The 27,522-nt window shown below is 40.0% G+C and overlaps 1 protein-coding gene and 1 gene segment (V, D, J or C); both read right to left on the bottom strand.

Moving 5' to 3' along the window:
• The window catches only part of LOC112620195 (immunoglobulin delta heavy chain-like), a 233,042-nt gene extending 205,762 nt beyond the window's left edge, over positions 1 to 27,280 (bottom strand). The window contains exons 1-2 of the mRNA XM_025378479.1: positions 27,052 to 27,280; positions 26,486 to 26,779 (exon numbers count right to left, since the gene is read on the bottom strand). Of these exons, the coding sequence (XP_025234264.1) occupies positions 26,486 to 26,779; positions 27,052 to 27,202 (445 nt within the window). The 5' untranslated portion in view covers positions 27,203 to 27,280. The remainder of the gene's footprint in view (positions 1 to 26,485; positions 26,780 to 27,051) is intronic.
• On the bottom strand, positions 14,792 to 15,907 carry LOC112620216. The segment is given in 3 exon segments: positions 14,792 to 15,092; positions 15,127 to 15,561; positions 15,877 to 15,907. Coding segments are annotated over 2 exon segments (420 nt in total).
• Positions 27,281 to 27,522: the final 242 nt, after the last annotated feature.

Genomic DNA, 27,522 nt, shown 5'->3' with positions numbered 1-27,522 from the left:
TCACACTCTTTAATATGCCTTTGCAAAAGTTGTTCTCTTTGCCCAGAATGCCCTATTCAGAACCAGGTCTATCTGGTGAAGTTCTAATGTGACTTCCTCTTTGCTTTTTCTGATTCAATCAGACAGAATTGCACATGTCCTCCCTTAAGCTCCCAAATGATTTTGGATTATAGTAATATATATTGTATTTTCCATTCTATTTTAATTACTTTCTTGCTAAACTCTTAGCTCCTTGGATAAAGGATCTATTTTCTTTTCAGTTTTGTATCTTTTATATTTCCAAAAGTAACAGGACATAGTAAAATCTCATGAAAATATTAAAAATGAAAAAATTAAGCTAGAGGATACAGTGGGGACTGTAGGACTAGGACACATTTCCGCACAGAGAGACAATGGCTGGGCTTCCACTGTGGTGCGCTCCCAGGACAGAAGTACAAAGCTGTTTGGCTGGTGTGGGCCAACTTCATCATGAGAAGAAACAGGCCCTTCTCCTCTCGGGAGACACTGTAGCCTTCAGTTAGGTCTCCTCTCTGAATATCCTTTTCAACCCTTGAGTAATAGATCAGTCTCAGATTTTGCTTTGGGTCCTGCCAGTACCAGTACATGGCATCTGATAGATGTCAGCATCTAAGGTCCAAGAGATAAAGGCTGCAGATCATGCCCAGAAGGGAGGTGCTGGCCAGGGAGGGGTCTGGCAAGCCCAGGATAGGAATTGACCAATCGGATGTGTGCTGAGCTCACCTACTCCCAGGAGACACAGGGTCACACAGCAGAGAGGACCCAGCTGCCTATGGCAGCGACAAAATCTCTCTGAAGTTACAGACACAGGCTCTGAGAAAGACAGAGAGAGAGGCTAAAGGAAGGGGCTGAGATCTAGCCCCTCCCTGGGGCTTAATATAAAGAACTTGTCAATGCTACGTGATGACTGATTGTCACAGCTGATTTTGCAGATGGTGAGACTAAGAATTAGAGAGATCAAGTCACATACACCTCCTTTTTTGCTTATAGAAGCTTTTCATATCCCTTCTAAATGGACAAGTGCCTTCCTGTGTGATCAGAAGAGCCAATCCCTCATTTCCTGGTCAGAGTCATACACAGGGTTCTATGCACCTGTGCTCAACTAAACACAGGAAGAGGTTTGGAAGTTTATTTTTTTTTTTTATTTTTTTTAAGAACTGATTCTCTACACCCTCTGTATTTACTATAAATAATTAATATAGTAGAGATGGGGTGGGGGCTACTTCTGTAATTTTAGGAATAGCAAAGTGTCTGAAGCGCCCCTCCCCTAGTGACAGTGGATTAGAGCAGGGACAGTGGATTAAAGCATGGGCTTTAGTCCCGTCTCTGCCATTTAGCAGCTATGTAACCTTGGAAAAGTAACAGAGCCTCTCTTCAATTTGGCTTTATCTGTAAAATTGAGATAATAAGTAACTACCCCAAAACCTGTGATGAACATTACATAAATAAAGCATTTAGAACACTTCTTAGTACATAAGAAACACTATATTTGTGTGTGCTCTTATTACTTTCTGGACCTGAAGTTCTAATTCACAGAAAGTTAGGAAGTCAATACTATATCAAGTGAAATCGGACATTTACGGTCATAGGGTTGTACCAGCTGACTAAAGTATCATTTTCCAACACTGAGTAGAAATTTGTATAAGCGTAAATTCATTGTATAACATAGGTTCTTCCCAATAGTTTTAGTAAATAAAAACAGGATCCTAGATGATTTCTTAATGAATGCTTTTGTTTTGGTAGACAAATATTGTTCTATTTTGGAGGTTATCGGCAATTAAAAGATGCTTTCATGATGAAACTTTTGGTTGCAAGCTGGTGGGGTTTAGAAGTTGTTGCTGCTCCCTCCTAGAAGAACAGAAGGCAGAGAGAGAGGCAAAAAAAGAGCAGGAGAGAGAGAGAGAGAGACAATGTAAAGTAATTATTTAAAGTGAGAAGCATTAAGAGGTGCAGCAGTGTGGGTGAAACTCTGAGAAAGATTGCTTGCAACATGGCTGCTTCCAATGCTTACTAGGCTTCAGCTTGTCAATCATGCCTGCGTTGAGGATCTATTTCTGTGTCCAGGAGTTCTTCACATTGTACCAGGGACCTCTTTGTCAGACTGGTAAATCCTAAGGACCTCATCTCAGAATAACATTTTAAATGCATAAACTAGAATATAGAAAAACAATTATTTTGAAATGTAGATATCAAAATATTTTTTAAATTTTTCATATATTAATATAGGAACACCTTTAAATTTCATTAAAATCTAACCTAGTGAATCTGAAAACTGTCACGATTTCAACATAGTGACGAAGGTATATTCACTGCATGTAACATGATATGAAAATATCTGACTTTTATATCAACTGTCATTTATGCAACATATAAGCAAAATGTCTGTGATTTCTGTTATTTATCTTGTCACTGGTAATACTAAAACTACTATGGTTTACTCACTATATCAGAGAAGGAAAGGTATATTTCAGTTGGAGATTAGTTAAAATAAAGATCTATTTTCCCATTCAAATTTATGGATTCCCTGAATTTTATCTGTGCACTGCTTGGAGATCCAGGGATCCCAGGTTAAAAACTTCTCCTTAGAAGACAGTATGCATTATGCTGCAATCCACAGACAGGAGATGTCTTTTAGGAAGTTCACATAGCCTCAGAAATACTTAGCCTGTATGTGTAGTTTGCAGATTTGTCAAAGTGTCAAGGGAAAAAAACTAAACTACTTCTTTAGACTGTTTACAGACCTCAATTATAACAGGTATTATATTATACTTACTATGATTGTATTCTAGTCCTGGAAACATGGTACAAATTCTATCATCTATCTTTCTATATACTGTCTGCATTATCAGTTATATTCATCATTATCCATATCATCATCATGATTATCATCATGTATATTTTATTCCAGAGGAGGATTAGTGGAATAGAAAACTACAGGGACATAGTATGGTAGTATATACTCTCTTGCATGAAAGAGTGAGGTTTTATGCTAAGAAACCATGTAATCAGAAATAGTATTCCTAAAATGGAATCACAAAATTATCTCCACACTATGTTTTAAAATAATCTCTACAGTACTATGTGTTACTAATTCTGAGACACCTCAGATCCCAATATTGGTATTATATATTATTCTTATTGATAGAATTTAGACAGTTCTACTGTATTTAAGATCCTCATTGTAGTCAATGTTAAATAGTGTCCTATTTCCTAGATAAAGGAGTAAATAATGAAAAAGTTTGTCATTTAACACCCTTCCTATATTGCAACAGATTCAACAGTATGTTCCCATTTCGTGCCTCCAATATGGTAATTCTCCATCTGAATACTTGTATCCATTTTTAAATTAGTGAATTGTATTTTTGGAGCAATTTTAAGTCCACAGCAAAGTTGAGCAGAAACTGCAGAATCCCAAGTATTCCCCGTTCTCACATGAACAACCTTCCCTACTACTGACACTCGGTGTTGTAGAACTATAGACGTGATGAAGGTGGCCTACGGGAGAAACAAGAATGGAATTCAGAGGCTTGACCCGCAGGGCTGCAACACCCAAATCCCTCATTCCAAATCATGTGCTTAACTGCAAAATATTCCCTTTAATTAATCTTAACTCATAGGTATGCTTTCATTAACAAAATGTACCTCTTCTTAAAGTACACCTTCAAGAAATTTCACAGCTTTTCCAATATATGTGAATGAGTATATTTTACCTGGAAACAGAACAGGACTAACACTTGATTGGTTCACATGGTAAATAAGGCTGACACTGTGAGCTCACATATGGTTGCTCCACACCATATGCAATTTCTGGAGAAGGTATTTTTATGTAATATGCTGAGGTAGAGATATCAGTTGAAAAATGTAAAGATGAAATTGAATTAGGCTGATGTGAAATCTTGGCAGAAAATATTTTTATTGAGTGCATTTATAATCTTATTAAAATAAAATTTAGGAAAATATGTATAAGATCAGTATAGTAAAAAGTACAAAGCAAAGCTGAGAGAAATTAACAAGACCTCAATAAAGAGATGTGGCAGACTTTTGAGATGAGGAAAATGTTTTGTGTCTTGATTGTCATCATGGTTACATGAGTATAAAAATGTGTTAAAATTTGTTGAAGTGTACACTTAAAATGGGGGTGTGTTTCATTGCAGTGGTTGCATTTGTTTATTGCATTCATATTCCATATATATCTTATGTCTCAATAGAGTTGCTTTAAAAATGTTTGTAATTGTTGGTCGGGAGCGGTGGCTCATGCCTGTAATCCCAGCATTTTGGGAGGCGGGCGGATCACGAGGTCAGGAGATGGAGACCATCCTGGCTAACACGCTGAAACCTCATCTCTACTAAAAGAAATACAAAAAATTAGCCGGGCATGGTGGCGGGAGCCTGTAGTCCCAGCTGCTCGGGAGGCTAAGGCAGGAGCATGGCATGAACCCGGGAGGCGGAGCTTGCAGTGAGCCGAGATCACCCCACTGCACTCCAGCCTGGGCGACAGAGCGAGACTCTGCCTCAAAAAATCAATCAATCAATCAATCAATCAATCAATGTTTGTGATTGTAACATCCCAGTGGGCAGGGATTGCTAATGGTTCCCACTAAGCTTCTATGGTAGGGAGAGCTGTGAGAAGCATTCCAAAAGCCCTTAGAGTTTGTTTCTAGTTCAAGGAAATGTGCTGAGTCAGAAGATCAGGGTCTACCTGAAGGACATAGTTGATCTGCTTGTCATTTTTATTTCTGCACTCACAACTTTACCAAGTGAAAAGCACAGAATCCTATTCTTTATATAAGGATTGTTAGAAATCCATAAAGCTCATATAGAAAGAGAAAAGGGAACCTAGTATATCTTACCTAATATCCTGAACACTGAGGTATCCAAGCTTTTTATGCCTTCTGGCCCCTTTCCTGGGGTTTTGTCCCCATTAGTTGTTTTAAATAGCCCCCTTTTGTTGTGCCCACTTAGAGCTGTTATTTACAAGTTTTTCCTTCTGATTTATTGTCTTTCAAGTTGGGTTTCTGTTATTATAGAGCCTACCAACCTGCTACACACTTATTTCCTGAGCTGGGTCCATAACGAGTTTGTGTTCTAAGAAGGGCTAACATTTGGCACTGTGGCTTTGCTGCTGGCACAGAAATACAGTGCTGCGTCCCCTGACTCCGTGGACTGGATCTCCAAGGTACAGGGTGAGTTTTGGGGGCATTGGGCTGAAAATCGCTCATTGATTATTTCTGCTTTCTGAATAATTTCTTCATTCTGAAAGTAAACCAAAAACTTGAGCTCTTCGTCCAGCTTCTTACGATACCAGTAAACATAACTATGTCCTTTTACAGGAACACAATCCATCTTTGCTTTCTGTTCATTTGCTTTGACCAGAAGTCTAGGTCTCTGGGTGACCTTGGTGTCTGTGGAGGCTGTGGAGGAAGAAGAGAGCAGCTGTAGAAAAAACCCAGGAGGGAGGCTGATACTGCAGCCACAGGAGAGAGTCTTGGAACTGGAATTCAACCAGTTCAGAACAGGGACTTACCTGCTCCCCAGAAAGAAAGGGCCACACAGCAGAGAAGTCTGAGGCACATGGTTGGCTCAGACAGAAATCGTGGTGGTAGCTTTTTCTGTAAGGCTTCCTCACCCGCTCCCCCCGCCCCCGTCAGCAACCTGCTTGTGACATGATCGCTTCCCATAGCCTTCGTAGATGCTCTGTACATGGGACAGAGTCATTTCAATTTCATAGCTTTGTTTTAGCTGTTAAAAAAAGTGTAAGTTTCAGCCTGCTTTTAATTTTTTTTTTTTCTGTGACTCAATGTTTTGCTACTTTTTTAGGTAAAATCACTCATACATTTATTTACTTAAAAAATTATTATGCTTTAAGTTCTGGGGTACATGTGCAGAACATGCAGGTTTGTTACATAGGCATACACATACCATGGTGGTTTGCCACACCTATCAACCCATCATCTACATTAGGTATTTCTCCTAATGCTCTCCCTCCCCTAGCCCTCCACCCGCTGACAGGCCCCATGTGTGATGTTCCCCTCCCTGTGTCCATGTGATCTCATTGTTCAGCTCCCACTTATGAGTGAGAACATGTGGTGTTTGGTTTTCTGTTCTTGTGTTAGTTTGCTGAGAATGATGATTTCCAGCTTCATCCATGTCCCTGCAAAGGACGTGAACTCATCCTTTTCTTATGGCTGCATAGTATTCCATGGTGTATATGTGTCACATTTTCTTTATCCAGTCTCTCATTGATAGGCATTTGGATTGGTTCCAAGTCTTTGCTATTGTGAACAGAGCTGCAATAAACATACATGTGCACGTGTCTTTATAGCAGAACGATTTATAATCCTTTGGGTATATACCCAGTAATGGGATGGCTGGGTCAAATGGTATTTCTGGTTCTAGATCCTTGAGGAATTGCCACACTGTCTTCCACAATGGTTGAACTAATTTATACTCTGTTTAGTTTTTTAACTTGTGATTTTGCTTCTTCCCCTCCTCCCTTCCATCTCAGGTGAGGAATCATACAACTTGGTCTTTACAAATAGTAGCTTTTGACACACTTATAAAAATCACATAGCAGCTGCTTTACATTAAGTATTTATTTATCTATTTATTTATTTATTTAAGATGGATCTTGCTCTGCCTCCCAGGCTGGAGTGGAGTGGTGTGATCTCGGCCCACTGCAGCCTTCACCTCCTGGGTTCAAGCAGTCTCCTGCCTCAGCCTCCCGAGTAGCTGGAATTACAGGCCCCCACAACCACACCCGGCTAATTTTTTGTATTTTCAGTACAGACAGGCTTTCACCATGTCACTGACTGGTCTTGAATTCCTGACCTCCAGTGATCCGCCCCCCTCAGCCTCCCAAAGCGTTGGGATTACAGGCATGAGCCACCGCGCCCGGTTACATTAAAGAATTAAATGTTGAACTATACAGAACAATATTTACGACAAATATGCAATGCATATATAGAAGTACCTTTGCCTGAACCAATCAGCTTAAGAGTTAGATTATTGTTGAAAATTTCTTAGTCCATGTTACTCTTAGGTTTCCTTATTGTTTCTCCATCATGCCCAGGTAGGTGTAAACTGAAGTTTAAATTTGTCATTCACTTGCTTTTCATTATAGTCTTTAGCATTTACACAAGAATCTGTAAATTGTATAGTATTTAATTTTGCATGTCTTTGAAATGTGAGAGGAATCGGCCAGTTTATATATTTTCTATAATGTTAATTTTTCATTCAACATTAGGTCTGTGATATGTTGACACATAATCTAGACAATTTACTTTCACTGCTATCTAGTATTACATTATATTCATTGGCTAGAATTTATTATTCATTCTTGAATTAATGCACACTAATTTTTCCCTGGATGTTGTGCTGCTACAAACAGTATTGTATTCTTGAACATGTTTCTGCTTACCTAGGTGCAAGATTGTTGCCTTACCTGGCAGTGTAAAGACTGAGTCTTCAAGGCAACATGTCAACTTTACATAACATAACATAGCAAAATGCTTTCCAAAGTGATGAGGCCAAATAAATGATCCCACCAATAGCTCATGAGTGTGTTCAAATGTTCCACATCTAAGACTACGGTTGCTATTTAATATACTTTTAATTTTGCCGGTCTAGTATGTTAAAATTATCTCATCGCACAATATTTTAGTTTTAGTTTGCTTCTTTCTGGTTGCTAAGAAGGTTGAATATATTTTATATATTATAGGCCACCAGTGTTGCCTGTAAACTGCCCTTTGTCCATATTTCTTTTTGATTGATTAACTATTATTTATTTGTAACAGTTCTTAATAGACTCTGGATTGGATACCCAACCTTTGTCAGCTATGTGTGTTGCTAATATCTTTCCAATTTGTGGTGTACGTCTTTATTCTCTCTGTGCTACTTTTTGTTGGATTTCTTCATTTAGTAGAATGTATTATTCTTTTATTTGAGGTAAACATGTTTTTTAATTCTTTATTAAAAAAATCTCCCATAGCCCAAGTTCATGAAGGTATAATCCTTATTATTTACCAAAACACCTAACATTCTGAATTTTGCATTTAAGCATTTAATCCACTTGTGATTTATTTTGGCATATATTGTGAAGTAAGTTTTAAATTAATCTTTCCTTGTATGGATAACCACCTGCTCCAGAATAACTTGTATATTACATAATTCCTCCATATAGCTTCAATAACACCTCTGTCACATGTGAAATTCCTGTATATTCGTGGGCCCATTTTTCATTTTCTATTTTCCATTTGCCTATTTAATCATGCTCCTTTCATTATCCTAAATAACATAATTTGATAATTGATAGAGCAATTCATGTAACTTTTTGTACTTCTTAAATATTGCTTATTTTTGTTCTTTTTCACTTAGTTGTAGATTATTTGCCAAATTTCATAAAATAAATCTTTTGTAGTTTGACTACTGTGGTATTGAATATATAGATAACACTGCAGAAATTGAAATAACCTTACTATTGGACTCACTTTTTCATGATCATGTTGTATATCTTTACTTATTTCAAACTTTTTTTTTTTTTTTTGAGATGGAGTTTCACTCTGTTGCGCAGCCGCCTGCAGTGCAATGGTATGATCTCAGCTCACTGCAACCTCCGCCTCCCGGGTTCCAGCAATTCTCCTGCCTCAGCCTCCCAAGTAGCTGGGATTACAGGCACCCGCCACTGCATCTGGCTAATTTTTTGTGCTTATAGTAGAGACGGGGTTTTACCATGTTGGCCAGGTTGGTCTTGAACTCCTGACCTCAGGTGATCCGCCCACCTCGGCCTCCCAAAGTGCTGGGATTACAGGTGTGAGCCACCACACCTGGCTTATTTCAAACTTTTAAAATCATTCCCTTAAATTTATTTATTTCTTTCTTTATTTAGAGATGGCATCTAGCTCTGTCGCCCAGGCTGGAGTGCAGTGGCATGATCTCGGCTCTCTGTAACCTCTGCCTTCCGGGTTCAAGTCATTCTCCTGCCTCAGCCTCCGGACTAGCTGGGACTACAGGCGTGTGCCACCATGCCCAGCTAATTATTTTGTATGTTTAGTAGAGATGGGTTTCACCCTATTGGCCAGGCTGGTCTTGAACTCCTGACCTCATGATCTGCCCGCCTCAGCATCCCAAAGTGCTGGGATTACAGGCATGAGCCACTGTGCCCAACCCTCATTCCCCTAAAATTTTAATAATTTTCTGCATGATAGTCTTTGCTAATCTTCTAGTAGATTTGTTCTTAGGTGTTTATTTTATATTTTATATTGTTATTTGTAAATTGCCTCTCTTGTTAAGAAACATATCTTAACTGCTTCTAGTATGTGAAAATAAAATAATGTTTTATATTTATGTTAAATTCAGTAAAGTTACTACATTTTGTTATTGATAATGCATTTCTTCTTTAGACCCTTTTGAATCTCTATAACTAAGCTTGTCATGCTCCAATACTTACTTATTTTTCTTTCCTTTCTCATTTTCAACTTTTTCCCCTTGTTTCACTGGTTGCAAATTCAGCACAATGTTGAATAGAAACCACGGCATTATTCATTTATGTGTTTATCAATTATGTAGAAATCACATGACTACAGGTGCCAGATATGGGTAAACGCTAAGGGTTTTACAAAATGTTAAGATTAGATCCTGCCATTTTTAAAGACCAATTGGCCTCCCAGATATCTGCAATTTTTTCGGTCAATCAGCACCTAAGCATATCATCTGAAATATCTGGTGAAGCTCCGAGTCCACACTGGATGAGTGGCAGATATTTTATAGAAAGATCCACATCACCCTCTAGTGGTCAAAGGAGCGAATTCATCCGATGCCCGCTGAGGTCTGCCTCAGCCTGCATGAGTCGGGAGTGGCCCGCCCCGCAGCGAGGCAGCAAGGAGGCATCCCAAGCATCAGAGCGGAATTAAGAAAAAAGCAGCGCTTGGTGTGGTACCTGCCACACACTCCACAACATTGTTACTAGTGATTACTGACACCATGACTCAGCCATTAGTCTAGTTAATAATAAAGATGGTGGTTAATGCCCATGGTGGTTTATCAGTGCATTTTGCCTCCCTCAACCTTTTATAGTCCCCCAAGGCAGGTGTGCTCCCTAAATCTCTATCCTATGTTCTCTGCTCTTTTCATTGTAAACTCTATATCAAGGGGTTGGAGGCACTTTCATTCTTCCAGTGAGGCTAAATGTCCCAAAGGTATACTTCTTATCCAGATCCATTTTCTGAGTCCATGATTGTACATCCAACTGCTCTCTGCATATTCCTGGTTAGATCACTGTCTCAAAGGCACTCCCAATCTCAAGGTAAATCTTGATCTTCTTCCCACTTGGTCCTCCTTATTTGTCTGTCTGTAGCAGTCTCTTAATCATCACCCCCCACCCCCTGCATGTTGCTGCTCATGTCTAACCAATTGCCAAGTCTTTTGATTTACTTCCTTTTAAATGTCTCATTTTCCCCATATTTCTAACACCATCATCATTATCCGAGCTAAACTACTGCTTGTCTGAGCTAACATTTTTCCTCCACATCAACTCTGTCCACACTGCTGGAGGGTGGCAGCATAAGCCCCTCAACCCTCTGCCCCAAACACGCCACTTTGGCATAAGGATTATTTTGAGCGAGAGGCGTTTTAATGCCTTTAATGTCTTTAGACAATAGCAGGTATAAGAGGAGTATTCTGACCCTTCCCCTTTTCTTCTTGAAAAATGGAATAAGCCTCCCATATTAAAAAATGTCTTAGCTATACCAGGAAGAAAGAATCGTAGCATCATAACATCGAAGATAGAATGGGATGATGTTGAGGCCAAGGAATCTGTACCAAAAAAGCTTGTTAAACTAACCCTCACCTTCCTCGTCACTTTGCCATTCCACCAGCAACCCTAGCCAAAGCCCCTTTACTTTTTCACCTTTTAACAGTGTATGACTCTTTGCCCAATTCAGTATATGAGTGTTCAACTCTAACTGCATATTCAGGTCTTCCTGTAATTGTGGGGGCTTTCATGTGATGTAAAACTTACATTAAATACATGTGTTTGCTTTTCTCCTGTTAATCTGTTCCGTTCTCTTTTCTCCTGTTAATCTGTTCCGTTCTCAGGCCCAGCCAAAAAACCCGAAGAGCGTAGAGGTAACATTTTGCCTTCCCTGCACGGTCCATTATTTCTTCACTTTGTGACCAGGGTGATTAAATACACAGATACACACACAGCCACGAATCTGATTACTACAGAATTCAAAGGTTCAAAACCTCAGTGTCTCCTGTTAAGCTTTATGTTGGATTCTGTATCGTTTATCTTGACCAGTAAGGTTGTGAGTGGTCTGATGCCTTCCTGCCTTCTTCAATTTTGCTCTGTACTCAACCGCCTCCTCCCCCTGCTGCTGCCACGCTGCTGACTTCTTTCCTGTCATTAAACACACCAATTTATTTCCTGATTAAAACATTTGCACTGGTTCTTTAATCTTTCTTAAATGCCCTTGAACTCATTATCTCTCGTCCCACTTAATTAACTCTAGCTCCTCTTGATGTAAGGTATTTAGGAATAATATTTAAAATTTATCCCCATACCTTTTATTAAAAGGTGGATAGCCATTAAATATGCAATATCAGGGGCTTCAGACTCTCCAGGGAGCATTTCATCAATAATTACTTTCGAGAAGTGAGACATAGTTCATTTTTTAGAATAAAAGAGTCTTAACTGCTTTTCAAAAATGGCACCAGATAGGAGATTACAGATAAAAGACTCTCACATATTTATGGGTAGTTGAAATTGACTACTGGTCAGTTAATAGGAGTCACACTGCCTTCCACATTCCAGAATGGTAAAACAGCAGCAGTGGTATGAAGTTGTGAAGTAGCTAATCAAATATTCACCTTTGGACCCCTGAGATGATACATGTACTGTAGCAAATGGGTTCAGACTCCTGGAAACCAGCTCCAGAGATTGTTTTTGACATTAAGAATGGGGATATCCAAGGATATAGAGGAATTAGAAAACTCTGGCTCCCTTGAAACCTCTGAAATTCTCCCCATGGCTTCTCCATTACTGGGGAACACAGTGCTTCCGTGTGTGTGTGTGTGTGTGTGTGTGTGTGTGTGTATCGGGCAGGAGGATGTAAGAGTCTGTCTCTTACCTCACCCATCACTGCCTCTGAAAGGTGAACTTGATTTCAAATACAACTGAGCCCAGAGAGTAGAATATTAAATCAGAACAGGAAGTCCAACACTTCAAAAATAATTGCTCATCAAAAATGTATGGCATTTAAAATTTACAGGAAATATGATAGGGTTTTATTTTGTTGGTACTTGTCCAAGGAAGACAGAACACAAATTTGGACTGAATGCTGTTCAACGCTGTTGTCTTCTTTCCTAAGGTAATGTAGGTAGGCAGTAGGCTGTGTCCTTGATAGCCAGCTGGTTTGGGAAAGGCAGGTCTGAACCTAGCACTGTTCCATGCTAAATGTCACTGAAACACTACACTCCTCAGCTTAATGCAGAGGAAAATAGTGACTGCATGAAATAGGAATGTAACCACTGTCTCCGTGTTTCATGCCAGAGCCTTAAAAGCTCTTGTCTTTTCCATGCCATTAGTAAGCAGTGGAATATTTTAAAAGTATTTTCCTAGCTCTGTTCTCCAGGCTGAAAACACTAACAGAGTAAAAGGCTACAACTAAAATGGGTCCGTGAGTTCAGTGACAATGGCACAGTCTGAGGTGACTGAACCCAGGTAGGGTATTTAACCACCAGCAACACATGGTCATAGCGGAGATGAAAAACAGCAGCGTGTGCACTGCGGACTTGGCTCCCATCTTATTCCAGTCAGTTCCACCTTGGTCACGGGCCAGGTGTCATCTCCATGTTTTCACGTTCACCCTTAGTGTCTAAACCCTTGCTCTCTGTTGCAAAGGGGTTGACAAGGGTCCAGGTCTATTGGGTAGCAGGTTGTCCGCCGTGATTAATTCAGCAGCCGATGTCTGTATGAGGATGGTAGCAGTTGAGCCACTGCTATTTCACTCCTGGTTTTGACTATAAAATGCTCTTGATCCTTTTCTTGTAAGAACTCTAATCTATTCATTTATCTCTTCTTTTTGATTCTATATGCATACAATTTTATTTATCTTAACCTGTGGTTAAGGATAACACATAGGCATTGCTTCTCAATGAGTAATTATTTATTTATGTAAAAATGTAATAGGAACTTGTAAAACATCTCCTCCTCAACATTATGCAAGACAGACCTTGACAATATTTAAATGTATAGCTATATAGTTCTCTCTCATTCTATCTCCTGCCATGCCCCAGCCTTATAAAAATCCTGAACTTGGGTCACTATTATTCCCTGCCAGTAGTGTGTTGGTAAAGGGTTGACAACTAACTCTCTGGAGGAAAATAAAGCAAAACTGTAATTTATTGTGTTTGCTGATTTCTATAGTGTAAATGCCCTCACTATTGCCAGTTTCAAGCTAACAAAATGATGTCACTAAAACTGGAGTTGGGAAAAATGTATACAGTCAGCTCCCATGAACTGATTAGGTAGGCTCCAGCATATGACTGGTCTTTGCTTTCCTTTCAATAAAATTTGACCTAACATATTTTATTCCTGAAAATTATTTCCTTGACTTATTTGTTTTTAGCTTTATGCAAAGCACATTAGGCTTTGCATAGTCTCATTAGACTTAGTTTTTGCATTTGCTATTATATTGCTAAGATTCATCTATAACCTTGCTCTTCACTATAGTTCATTCATTTTGACTCATATGAATATGCCACAGTTTATTCATTCACTCTTCTCGGTGCATGTGTGGCTTGGTGCCATGTTTTTCTACTGTTTGGTGCTGTTAAGAACACTTTTGTATTTATATCTTCTGATATGTGTATGCAAGAGCTTCTCCTGATGTAAATCTAGGAGTGGAATTGCTGAGTCATGTATGCAAGAGCCTCTCCTGATGTAAATCTAGGAGTGGAATTGCTGAGTCATGGGACATAGAAATCTTCAACTATGAGATGATGCTGAACTGTTTCCAAATGGTTTATAGTACTTATGCTCCCATCAGTAATTTATAAGTAATCCTATGAATCCATACCCTCGCTAACATTTTATATTTCTAAACTTTTTATATTTTGCTAATCAAGTGGATATAAGGCTATGTATCACTATGTCTTGCTTCATATTATCCTGATCATCAATGCCGTAAAATATCTCTATATGTTTATTGGTCATACATGTTTCTTCTATTAAATGTATGATCATGTTTTGCTCATTTTCTATTGGCTCATACAGATTTGTGGTCAATGTAAACATTTGGTTTCTCCTAGGAAAGGATTTTCACTGTTCCACTTACTGTCTTCTAGCTACTGGTAGAAGTTTCCAACTCTGTAGACAAGCCATGTTGTCTAAGATCTTCCTTCTAGGTACCTCTGCCCGCGCTTCCCCTTGACACCTTTCCCAGAAGCCAGCTCACCAGCACCTTCCCTAGGGATACATTCCATATCATGTCTACCTAGGCATAGAGGGTGCTCTCCTTCCTTTGTACCGAGTCTTACTCTGTTCATTCATCAATCGAAACAGCATGGAGAACATGATGGCATTCAACATTTACAGGAAATGTGATAGGATTTTATTTTGGTGGTCCTGGTCCAAGGAGGACTGAACACAAATTTGAAGTGGGTGCTATTCAATGCTGTTGCCATCCTCCCCTAAGGTAACGTACTCATGCATAACTGGCTACTTGGCTGCCTCTTGGTTATCTTTGTCTTGAGAGCCCAGCATGATGACAAGAAAGCCAATCGCTGAAGTTTATTATAGGAAATACACAGTGATTATACAACTGTCTTCATATCTACCTCTAGAATTGTGTGTAGATCTATTCAAGAGCACATGACTAATGTGGCAGAGTCAGGGCAAAATTCCAGGTTTTATAATTTTCAGGGAAGCTTCCACGTCCACTGACCACTTTAGGCCCAACTCTATGGCCATTTCATGGGTCTCAAACACTACAGCTCCTCCACTCTCCACACTCACAGGGCTTCTTTTCTTTCTCTCCTCCCACCCCACCCCACCCCCTACACACACACACCCAGATGTCACACACACACCCCCTACACACGCACCCAGATGTCTCAGTCAGGAAAGCTGTGGTTTTCCATCTCCACGCCTCCCCTCTCAGCACTCAGGGGCCCGCTGGGGCAGAGGCCCAGCTGCAGGGGGTTCTTGCCGCGGTCTCTGATCCCTTCCTGGTGCTGTGTCTCTAGCACTGCAGATGTAGAAGCTGCTGTCTTCAGGATGCGCATTGGTCACTGTCAGAGTGGAGAAGGTCAGGTTTGGATGGTTGATGGAAAACTTGTCCTGCTTGACGCCTTGCTCGTATGTGACATCGGAGCCCTCATTGGAAGTTGCCATGAGTATGAGGCTCTGTTTCTGGAACTGACGATACCAAAACATAGTTGTGGCCTGAAAGTCCAGGCAACGGCACTCGATCTTCACAGAGGTTCCTCTCTTACAGATAAACCTGCTCGGATATTGAGAGACGACAGCAGCAAGCCCGGAGCCTGCTGAAAACAGAAGCCAGAGAGAGGAGAGCCCAGTAGGACCCGAGTCAGACAGGATGACAGGCAGAGCTGAGCCTCACTCCCCAGCTCCTGGAGAATCCCGTTTGTTTTGTGCAATCTTTCTGTCATCTCCCTAGGGCCATAATCCCCCATCTCCTCTGACCGGTGGCTCTCACCTTACCGTTTACACCTCTAGAGAGCAGAGCCGCTCCCTCTCCCTTTGATGAGCATAAACAATCCACATTGCCTGGCCACCACTTGACCATGCCAACACACGCACATGCCCACCGAAGCTCCCAGGTAGAAGGAGGCTCATACCTGTCCCCAGAAGCAGCAGAAGCAACAGCATCTTCGGTGATGGCACCACACCACTTTCTCCGGGGAGAGTTGTGACCACGTCTGCATTCACCAGCGAGGAGGGATGACTGACTGATCACAGAATCTCAAGGATGCTCTAGTCTGCCCCCTGGTGGTAATCTTTGCCCATGACCAGTGTTACATCCATCTCTCTGCCTATCAAAGAACCATACAAGTCAGGCTCAGTGGCTCACGCCTGTAATTCCAGCACTTTGGGAGGCAGAGGCGGGTGGATCACAAGGTTAGGAGTTCAAGACCAACCTGGCCAACATGGTGAAACCCCGTCTCTACTAAAAACACAAAAATTAGCCAGGTGTGGTGGCAGGCGCCTGTAATCCCAGCTACTTGGGAGGCTGAGGTAGAGAATTGCTTGAACCCGGGAGGCGGAGGTTGCAGTGAGCTAAGATTGCACCGCTGCACTCTTGCCTGAGTGATAGAATGAGACTGCATCTCAAAACAAAACAAAAACTCATACATTGCCCAAAGTGGCCTGAAGATTTCCCAAATCAACTTCTAAATTTATTACAAATACACTGAGATATAGAGCATTACAATGACTTAAGTGAGTTTCTTATAAGGAAATAAGTGTATGTTTGGGTAATGAATGGCATTGGAATCTGTTTGCTGCGTCTGTTTCATATCCTCAAAGTAATCATAACAAGACAACTCATGGTGGTTAATCACTAGACCTTCAGGTTGGAACTGCCATAAATATTGATAATGCCCAGGCCAGTGCCTCAGCTGGAAGTCCAATGTTTCTTCATAATCATGATGAAGCCACTTCATCATTTTCTAAATGAGACAGTTACCTCATGAGTATCTCATAACAATTTCCCTCATATATAGATGGACTCAATTCTAAACATTCTAATATTATTTCTTGATTTAGCTTGTATGTTTCCATGTTAATCACTGTTGAGGTTGTGAGAATAATTACATTTATTCTATTGTAATGGAGATCATACTAAGTACTGGGCAGTGAAAATAGTTTCTAGGAGGCATAAGAAATTCTTTGATTTGAACATGCTGGGATACTTGTTTTAATGGATCGACGTTGGAAATGTGTAGCAATTACAAGGAGCTGGAAAGTTATTCTGAAAGCCCTATGTTTTCATTTTTATAACAGCCTCCCAATTATGCTTTCATTTAATATTTAGTTCTTCTCTGGCATAGGTAGCTAGAAAAGATAAGATTTAGACTTCGCTCATCATATTATGTTTGTGCAATTGTGGAATCGTTTTATCATAACAAATATAGCTATTGCATTATGTTAATATTGACATATCTACTGAAGGGCATCTGTATGCTCCTGTGGCTGCATTTTTTCTTTCCTGGGTATGTTGGATCTCATTAAAATGAGGCCACTTCATAGTGCTAACTACTTTTTCTGCAAAGAGTAAGTAAGGACAGCTTGCGATGGGTGACCTCTGGCCCAATATTATGATATGTCTGGGAGAGAGTGGCTGGAAGGCCTTCAGATCAGAAGAAAATCTTTCTATTAATTTTGAGAAACACTAATTGTCAGGTACAGATGGTCTCATGATGGTTTAATGACTTTTCAACTTTACAGTGGTGCTAAAGCAATATGCATTTCAGTGTGCTCCTTGACTTATGATGGGGTTATGTACAGATAAGCTGGATATTGTAAGTTGAATTATGATGTTTTCAATTTATGCTGGATTTATCAGGATATTACCCCACTGCAAGTCAAGAAGCATCTGGATATTCCTGTGGTGTTTTATCACTGTGTCAACCTGGCTAAGCAAGGAATGTGTTTCAGATAACTTTTTCCTAGTATGGTTCCAGGTTTGAGTTGATCATGGGGGAAGAAATGCATGAAGTTTGTAAGGGGAAAGTAAAACAGCTGCCACTGAGTTGTGAAGTCATCACTGGTTCCAGGCAGTGAGAAGTAGCATCAAAAGTGCCAGGGAGTTCCAATTTAAGCTGACTTTCCCCTGCTTCACATCCAGCTCTTTATACTGACTGCCATCTCTGCTGACCAGGAGGGACTGCAGTCCCACCACCAAACTTTTCTGAGAACTTACAGGGCTGTTGGCACATAGAGTCAGCCATCTTCCATAAATTCCTACACCATCTCCTTTAGGGTTCCGTGTAGTACATGGATATACCCAACTTAATGCAAAACTTAATGCAAAGTCCAGTTCATCCACCTTTACCAGAGCTTGTTAAAGTTGTTTTTTCTGACCCTTTTCAAACTTTCACTTATCCGTGTCAGGCCTAATTCCTATACTATACTCTTTTGTTCCTTAATGCTTATGGTGGTTTTTCTTCCCTGACACTTTCATTTGTGTCATGGGTTTGCCATAGGCCAAGCCATACGTTGTCAATAGCTAGTATGTGCTATGACTTTTCATTTTCTGAGACTACTGCAATGCCATCTCTTAAAATTAGTCAATGTGACCAATTTTCTTGGTGTCTGGGGGACTTTAGTATCCATGAGAACTGTTAGAAAAGGAGATAGAAGTTAGAGTCAGTGGCCTGCGATCAAAGGGCTGTGGCACAAGTAAAGCCTTGGTATTGGGATCTGATAGCCCATAACAGGGCTCTACATCTTTGTCTGGGTTAAATCTGCTACCAGGAATCAAAGGCCATGCAGCAAAGAAGCATGCTTAATAGGGCAGACACAGAATATGATGGATCCTCTTTCTGCTCTGAGTAGGTATACTAAAGTTTTGTGCAAAAACAATGACGGTTAAAGATGATGGTTAACACATAGGTAGGTAATTGTAATTAAGTATTGATAAAATAAAACAATAATACTTCTAGTTATTATAGTTAGACAGATCTAACATTCTAACTATCCAAAATATTGGAAATCATAAAGGAAACCATAGGTGTTAATTGTTCTAAAGTTTGCATAGGCTTCAGGAGAAGGATAAAGATAAGACTAATCTCAGATTTTCTTAATATAATTATACAATAAAATGTTACAGTTAATCATCAAAAAATGAAAATGAATTGTGGACTTCTGAAAGACAAAATAATGAAATGAGAAAAATAGTCAACAAAAATAAGGTCATACATGAGGGAAGAAGAAACCAAAATGTGAGAAAAATTAATGTACAAAACCAAATAAGAAACATAACTCAAAACCCAGGAAATCACCTGCTATAGAAAGCTATACAGAAATACATTTAAGACAATAGACTGAGGATTCTAGTTGTATAAATCATGAGGCTGAAAAAATACACACTGCTTATGAAATACCCACATGAAGAATAAAAACAACAAAAAGGCTACATGTAGAAAGGTTGAAAAAGAAATACTAGACAAATACAATCTTAAAAACATGAAATAGTTTTATTGATGTCATCCCAAAAGGACTCCAATGCAAAAAGAGCAGCAGGGAAAAACTAAGAGTACCAAGTAACGACAGAAATTCAAATGACTGGGGTGTGGTATCTGGTCTTCAAAGATACCAGCCTGATGAAGCACACTGGCTAGTGGTCACCTTCCCATGAGTGCCTTTCTCTTGAATCCGAGTTGGCTGGATTGTGGTGGAGGTGACACTGCATATTTCCCAGGTTGGGCTGTATGGAGCCTAGCTGACCACATCTGGGTCTCTTGAATGCTCGTTCTTAGGGTACAACTACCATGCAAAAACTTTAGCTGCCTAGAGGCCACCATGCTGTGAGACAGTCCATCTAATCACATCGAAGGCTGTGTACAGAGAGACATGCTCAGCGGGTCCACAGCTACTGCAGCCATCCCAGGTAACGAACCAACAGGGGCACACAAAAGCCACCTTGGATATCCAGCCTAGTGGAGCCTTCAGATATCTCCAGCCTTAGTGACTGACAGTGACTATGTGAGCAGCCCTAAGTGAGAACTGTCCAGCTGTACCCTTTTACATAACCACAAGAGATAATATGTTGTTCCTTTAAATCACTAACTTTTGGAGTGGTTTGTTACACAGCAATAGATCGTTTGTCAAGTAAGATACTTGTCATTACATTCTAAGCTTTCTAAGTGAGGTATAAAATACATAGACTGCACAAATCTTAAGTGTTCAGCCAAATGAATTTTTGAAATGAATATACTCGTATAATCATCATCCAGATCAAGATATAGAATTCAGAATTCCAAAAGCCTTCCTCATGTCTCCCTCAGAGTAAATACATAATGCTACCAAATTAATCACTATTCTGACTACATACCGTATAATTTTGTGTCTACTATATTTTATTCAATCTTATATTTAAAATATCTGTTGGAAATTACATTTTTTGCTATATTGTATTCTGTTACATAAATGCAACACAATCATTTATCTATTGCATTGTTAATGGATGTTGAATATTTTCCAGTTTGGGGCCACTGGGAATAAAGCTGCTATTGTGGTAATACCTTTTTCTCACATGTTAAATATCTTTCTGCTTCCTAAGAATTCTGGACTATTTCTTGAATTTTTATAGAGTTGACAGATTGGTTTTCTGACTTGTCTAATTTACTGTTGGTTATGTTCAATGTGATTTTAAATTGAGCAATTATGTTTATTATGTTAAAGAAATAGTTCTAGATTAAAATTTTATGTAAATTATCTTTCTGTTTAATAGATGTGATGGCCTCTCAAAACTTGCTAAGAAAACATTCAGTGATATTTTACATTTTAAAACTTTCCTGTCTTTTACTTCAGCTGATATCTCTCTTACAACCTGGTTCTAGGAATGGAGGTTATGATGAAACTTCATAGCTACAGCACTCTTTTCAGTATTAAGATTACCCTGAAAAAAGCAAATGGTTAATAGTTTTACAGTAGAATTTTTGAAGTCTATTTAAGTTCTTATGCTCTGCTTTAATAAATTCCTCAACTGAAAGAAAGGAATTTGTGTTCATTCTAGTCACGGACAAGAAAAACAAGGAGAAACAAGATTGTCTATCTCTTACTGTCTTCCCTTTCATTTTCTTCCTTTCCTTGGACAGACAGTCTTTCCCCATCCCATCACCTCTGGAGAATGGCTTGTACATAGAGCACAGATAACACTATGGGTCTGTGTCTCTCCCACCGCCATGAAGGTCCCTGGCTCCATCCTCTGGCTCAGAGAATGACTGATGTGGAGGTATCTGTGAATATGGTCTGGACATTCAAAGTGAGGTATCTTAGAGCCATCTCATTTCCAGTGTTTTACCTACTACTGTCAGAAAGCATTAGTTTCAATGACTGCTTGTAGTTCTCATGCTACCATATTTTAATGTTCTTTAGATCCTATTCAGGGAGAAATATCTTTTCCATCTCTATGTTTTAGTATTTTGGTTTCTGTGAGAGACTGTGTGAGTCAAACTCCCATAGGCTATGTAGAAGAAGAAATCCAAGGCTAAACACAGAATCCAGGCAATAATTCGAAGAAAATTCGTGGAGCCAAGTCTTGTGTATTCTGGACAGGCACTTACATTTTTCTAAAAATTTCTTATCCCTGGAAAAAGAGAACAATACAGCAGGACAGACTAAGGTTATTTGATGCTTCCGACAATATTTTTAAAAAGTTTTCAACCAGCAGTTTTAGTTGTATCTGAAGAATAATACAGAAACATCAATTTCTAGAAGCATAATTATATGATCAAATAAACATTTGTAAGTCAACATAAGAATTAACACCACTTACCTTCTAATTCAATGCACAGGTGGCAGAGCATAAAGAGAGAAAACATAGAAAACAAGATCACTTGGGAAGTTTTATTCACACCTGTGTGCTTATCTATCACTCAAACATTTCTCTCCAGCCCGACCCTCTCCTCTAAGTGCCAGACCTGCACTTACGGAGCTTCTTGAATGTTTCTACACAGATGTCCAATGAAGGACCACTAGAACCAGAAACTCAATTTTGTTCAATAACTTGACTCCATTCATTTGTCCAAATTTTCTTCCATTGCCATATTCCAGTGGAGGAGGGAGTGTTGATATTTTTTTTCCTGGTGTTATCTCATCACTCTTTCCTTTCATAGTTCCCTTAGCCTGCCTCCCTCTTTTGGTGCTTGCCCATCTGGTGAAATCCTACTTGCCCATCTGGTGAAATCTGAATAATAAGTTTCATCTGAAAATTTGCTGTCTCTTTGACGCCCTTCCTGATGTCACCAGACAGAATTGGCTATGTTATTTCCTATACTCCACTAACGTCTCTCATTAAAGCATGCGTCATATGAAATTGTGATTACAGGGTTTGTCTTCTGCATCTCTCTTTCCACAGCCCTTTTTATCTTCCTGAAAGAAGGGAAAATTTTCTATTCATTCATTCATTTCTATTCATTCATTCATCTATTCATCTAGAATTCAGTAAAACAGAAAAAAGCTTGGGGTTGTACGATTAACTTTTCTCTTCTTTCTTCTCTGTGTCTCTCTGACTCTCTATATATACATGTATATATCTTATATACAACATATAACACATATATAACATATCTATATATCATATATGGCAGGAAACTTCACTCAGCCAATAAGTAGGTTTAAAAAACTATTATATTTCTAGTTTTTAAAAATAACTATATAAAACTATAAAACAGCCAGGCACGGTGACTCACGCCTGTAATCCCAGCACTTTGGGAGGCCGAGGTGGGTGGATCAGCTGAGGTCAGGAGTTTGAGACCATCCTGGCCAACATGGTGAAACCCTGCCTCTACTAAAATACAAAAATTAGCCAGGTACAGTGGTGTGCATCTGTAATCCCAGCTACTTGGGAGGCTGAGGCAGGAAAATTGCTTGAACCCGGGAGGCAGAGATTGCAGTGAGCTGAGATCATGCCACTGCACCGCGGCCTGGGCAACAGAGTGAGACTCTGTCTCCAATAAGTAAATAAACAAATAAAACTACAAAACTATAGTTTAAAAAATGATATATACATATATGGTTATATATATACAAAACTATAGTTTAAAAAACTGTATAAAACTGTCATTTTAGTCTCATATATAAAGTTTAGTTATATATATTTATATATAGTTTTGGTTTTATATATAGTTTATATATTTTTTAGTTATATATATAGTTTTTTAAACCTATATATATATTTATATATAGTTTTAGTTTTATATATAGTTTAGATATATATTTTTAGTTATATATATAGTTTTTTAAACTATATATATAGTTTATATATATAGTTTTTTAAACTATATATATAGTTTATATATATATAGTTTTTTAAACTATATATATAGTTTTTATATATATATATAGTTTTTTAAACTATATATATAGTTTTTATATATATATAGTTTTTTAAACTTGGTGGCTGAGTGACGTTTCCTGCCGTCACACAGTGCAGAGGAGCCCTGCCACCTGGTCGGGGAAGCAGGACTGGGCACATTTATGCACAGAGAGGCGACATCCGTGCTTCACTGTGTCTATACTACTGGCACAGAGATAGAAAGCTGTTGGGTTCCTTTGGGCTGATGTCACAGTGAGAGGAAAGGATTCCTTCCTCTCCCGAGACACACTGTACCCTTCAGCTATGTCTCCGTTCTGAATATCATTTACTATCTGTGAGTAGTAGATCAATCTCAGTCCTTGACCTGGGTCCTGTCGGTACCAGTACATGGCATCGTGGTTCAAATTCTGTTCACAACTCAGGGTCACATTCTGTCCTTCCTTTCTGAACAGGTACTTTGGGGACTGAGTGATTCCGCCATCCACGGTGTCTGGAAAAGAAAGAGGCATGCCTGAAGTACAGGGCACGGAGGTGCCTGATGCTGCGGTCCCTCAGGGAAGCCTTAGATTTGGAACTTGCAGTATTCCAGATAGGAATTTTTTCCCTGAACCCAGGACTCACTTGCTCCAAGGAGACAAAGGACCACACAGCAGAGCACCTGGTTGCTCATAGTGGAAAGGGGGCCTCCTTGTAGCTCCAAGCACTTGTGGGAAGAGAATGAGAAAAGAGGCTTGGCTCTGGGGCTTCTCCTGGCCTTACGTGCAGAGTTTGTTGGTGGCTGGAGCCAAGAGGTGGGAGGTTCCTGGAAATACTCAAGACAGGCTTTCTAATTTTGCAGATGAGGAGACAGGACAGAGAGCAGAGTCATTGGCACCTCCCATAACTCTGCGTTGCATCTGTGCTGAGGGGGCTGGCACCCCACGTTTCCGGGCCAGAGTTTCACTCCAATTGGCCCATTGGTTTTTATCTTTCCAGCGACCATAAGGTTTGGGTTCCTCTAGGAGCGCTGTAGACACTCTGATTATACAAGAATGTGGAATTCATTTATTTTTCCTTTTTTAAAAAAATAAAAATAAAAACAAAACAGAAAAAACATTGATACATAATGTGTGTACCTATTTGTGGGTACTTGTGGTATTTTGTTACATGCATAGAATGTGTAATGATGAACTCGGGGTATGCAGGAAGTCCATCCTCTGGAGAACTTATCATTGTTTATGCCCTCAGCTCTCTCGGGGTCTGGCCAGTGGCGTTGTGGTCACTGTGACAGCCTTTTGCTTAGCCGTCCTGCTGCACAGAGCCCAGCGCTGCTGTTCCAGGTCCTTCATGCAATCACACCAAGACCTCGCCTCCTTTGACCACCTTCCACCTTCTAACTGGCTGGTTTCACTCACGTCCTTCTCATTCTCCGACTTGTTTCTTTGTCTTTGCCTTTGTCCTGACTAAATTTTCATTTGGGTTTATTCTCCCTTGGTCATCTTTTAATTTATTTTTCATGACTGGGATAATTTTGTCTTTTTTGTTCATGTCCCTCCTGAGTTCAATCAATTTCTTTTTCTGATGTCTTCCCATTTTGGCCATTTCTGGTCTGAGTTTTTGAACTGCTGGTCTGGTTATGGTCACTTATATCCTCAGCTGCTTCCTTGAGTGTATTTATTTCTGTTTGGAGTGTAGACTTACGTTTTCTTCTGCCTCATGATTGCTTTTGAGGTAAGGGAACAGGGAAGAGAGGTGAGATGTTTGCCTTCGTTGTATGGGTGTTACTTTCATCTTGCTCATTTTCGTGTTATTGGGGTGTTTTACAAAACTCCTAGTCTAATGTTCCTTTAGCCATCATCCTAGCAAAATCCAGACTCCTTAGTGAGCTTTGTTTGTTTTCGTAGTGGGACTGGTTGTGGGTCCTCTTAATTTGTGATTTCCTTTTGTTTTGCAGAATTCTGTTTCCCCCTTTTTTCTCTTTTTCTACTCACTACTGAATTGCCAGAAGACCCTCTTTCTTCCTCTTTGCCTTTTTTCCCCCTCCCTGTAAAGCACTGCCTTTGGAAGACTGTTCCTTTAAATTATATGTCTGGTGTTTTAAACGGCATGAAGTTTGGAATCCATCTTCTCTGCAGCCTTGCTGGGGTCTCAGCGTTGGTCTTTTTCTGGAGATCTCTCTGGATCTTTCTCAGGCTCCCCAGCCAGTGTCCCTCTTCTGTCTTCCTGGAAGATTTTCTGGGTTTTTCTCCTTTTGGGTGAAGTGAGGGAGGGGCGGGAGTACATTAAAGGATTTTAGAAAATTGAAGGGCAAAGACATGCAGTGGAGTCACATGGTTTATACTCCACGCTGGTGAGGCTGGACTTAGCCTGCACATGTATTTGAAATGGCTTTGCTTTTGTCTGCCTTTTCATTTTATGAAATTGTTTCATCAAAGCAAATTATAACAAATCTTTTTCTGTAGGTGGCCTATATTTGTTGAGTGATGAGAATAAAAACAAATATTAACTAAGACAAAAAGTTGAGGTGACAGATTTCTAATGAACAATATCTGTGGGCCAGACCTTTTCCCTAAATTCTAGACAAATTTATCCAACTCTATTTCCATCATCTCTCAGATGTTCTATAATTTTATAGCAGGAATTCTTGAACCTAGCATCTGTACAAACCTGCACAGCTACTCGGCAGTGAGCAGAACAAGGATTATGCCTTAAAGAATGCTAAGCAGCATGATGTGAGATAAAAATCATAACCCTTTGAGCCAAATGCTTTCTGTCACCTTCTAGGTTCTTCCCTTCCCTTCCCTTCCCTTCCCTTCCCTTCCCTTCCCTTCCCTNTTACCTTTCCCTTCCCTTCCCTTCCCTTCCCTTCCCTTCCCTTCCCTTCCCTTCCCTTCCCTTCCCTTCTCTCCCCTCCCTTCCCCTCCCCTCCCCTTCCCTCCCCTTTATTCCCCCATCTCTCTGTCTCTTTCTTTCTAGAAATTCACTCCTAGAACCATAATTTCTCTTAGTGAGAATGAAGAAAGCACTTCCTTTGCTTGTGTATCTTGGTGATTAAATAAAATTACTGATGTAAAGCATGAAATATAGAACTTGACATACAGTATGGAATAAAAAAAGAGTTACACTGCTAAGTGTTTTGAAACTGACAAATTAAGTCAATGTCAGAACTGAAAAATTATGTCTAGTTCTTAAAAATCTTTATGTCCTTTGGATGACAGAGTCTTAGTTTCTGAGCATAGCCTGGGATGTTTCATGCTATCCCTGCAATCCTCCCCTATTTCCATCCTCAACTTGCAGAATGCCTTAGAGCTGACCTGTTCACTGTACCGGTAACACGTTTCCCTTTCCAGCCCACCGCTGTTTCCAAGGCAGGTCTGGAGGATGTTTGTGGACTGAGAGGCTGTGGCTCTGCATTGATGTGGGTGGTGAGCTGGCACAGAAATAAGCTGCTGAGTCTTCTTGCTCTGCCTGCTGGATCCTCAAGATGCTGGGGCCTTCTTTGGGAAATTCAGCAGAAAACCGTTCCTTTGGCCTTCCTGACTCATCTATGATTTTTTCTTTCTGGAGATAAACCATGAATTTCAGACCTTCCTCTGGGAGCTGCCGATACCAATAAACATGACTGTGTCCTTTCATTGGGCTGCATCTCAGTCTTGCCTCCTGTCCCCTTCTCCTGACCAGGTGTCTTGGGTTCTGTGTGATGCCGGCATTTGAGAGACCTCAGAGGAGAAGAGACTGCATGAGACAGAGTTGTAATGGCAGAAGGATGAATGTCTTACAGTGAAGGAGCCTGTTTGAAGTCTCCTGCATTCCTTTAAAAACTCACATGAATTTTGCTTTTTACTCCATAATGCAATTATTTGTTTTCATATAGATGTCAATACCTTTCACAAAATCTTTGGTCAACACAGAGGTCCAGGGTATATTTGAGACTCTGCTGTAGAGCCCAAAATGAAGCCCAGTGATGGTGATCCTTTAGTTCAAAACTCACCTGTCCCCAGAGGACAGATGACCACACAGGAGAGGACTCTGGTGTCCATGGCAGAGTTGGGCACGGAGGGAGCCCACAGGCAGGGCCGGGAAGGCAGTTGCTGCAGCACGTCAGGGAACCAGACCTCACAGCTGCCGCCTACAAGACGCATCTTCCTGTGAGGTCACATTTCCAGCGGGTCCTATGGTTTCTAGAACCAATCTTGTATGTCAGTTAAATGGTAGATCTTACAGACTACAGGCCACCATACCCAGATCATGTATACTTTTATTTTTATTTTTTCCACAAATGAGGTCTTGCTGTTTGCCCAGGCTGGTTCCAAATTCCTGGGCTCAAACAAATCCTCCCACCTCAGCTTCCCAAGTAGCTGATCTCTCCACTATTCTTATTTTTTGTTCCTTTATTTTCCTTTTATTGACTCATATCATCTTTCTATTTTCTGGCTGTTGCTGAGTAGAGGTATTGACAAGG

This window comes from Theropithecus gelada, chromosome 3, assembly GCF_003255815.1.
Source record: "Theropithecus gelada isolate Dixy chromosome 3, Tgel_1.0, whole genome shotgun sequence".
Lineage (NCBI taxonomy): Eukaryota > Metazoa > Chordata > Mammalia > Primates > Cercopithecidae > Theropithecus > Theropithecus gelada.
Note: the sequence above shows the minus strand (reverse complement) of the source record. Positions and strands in the feature narration are given on the sequence as shown.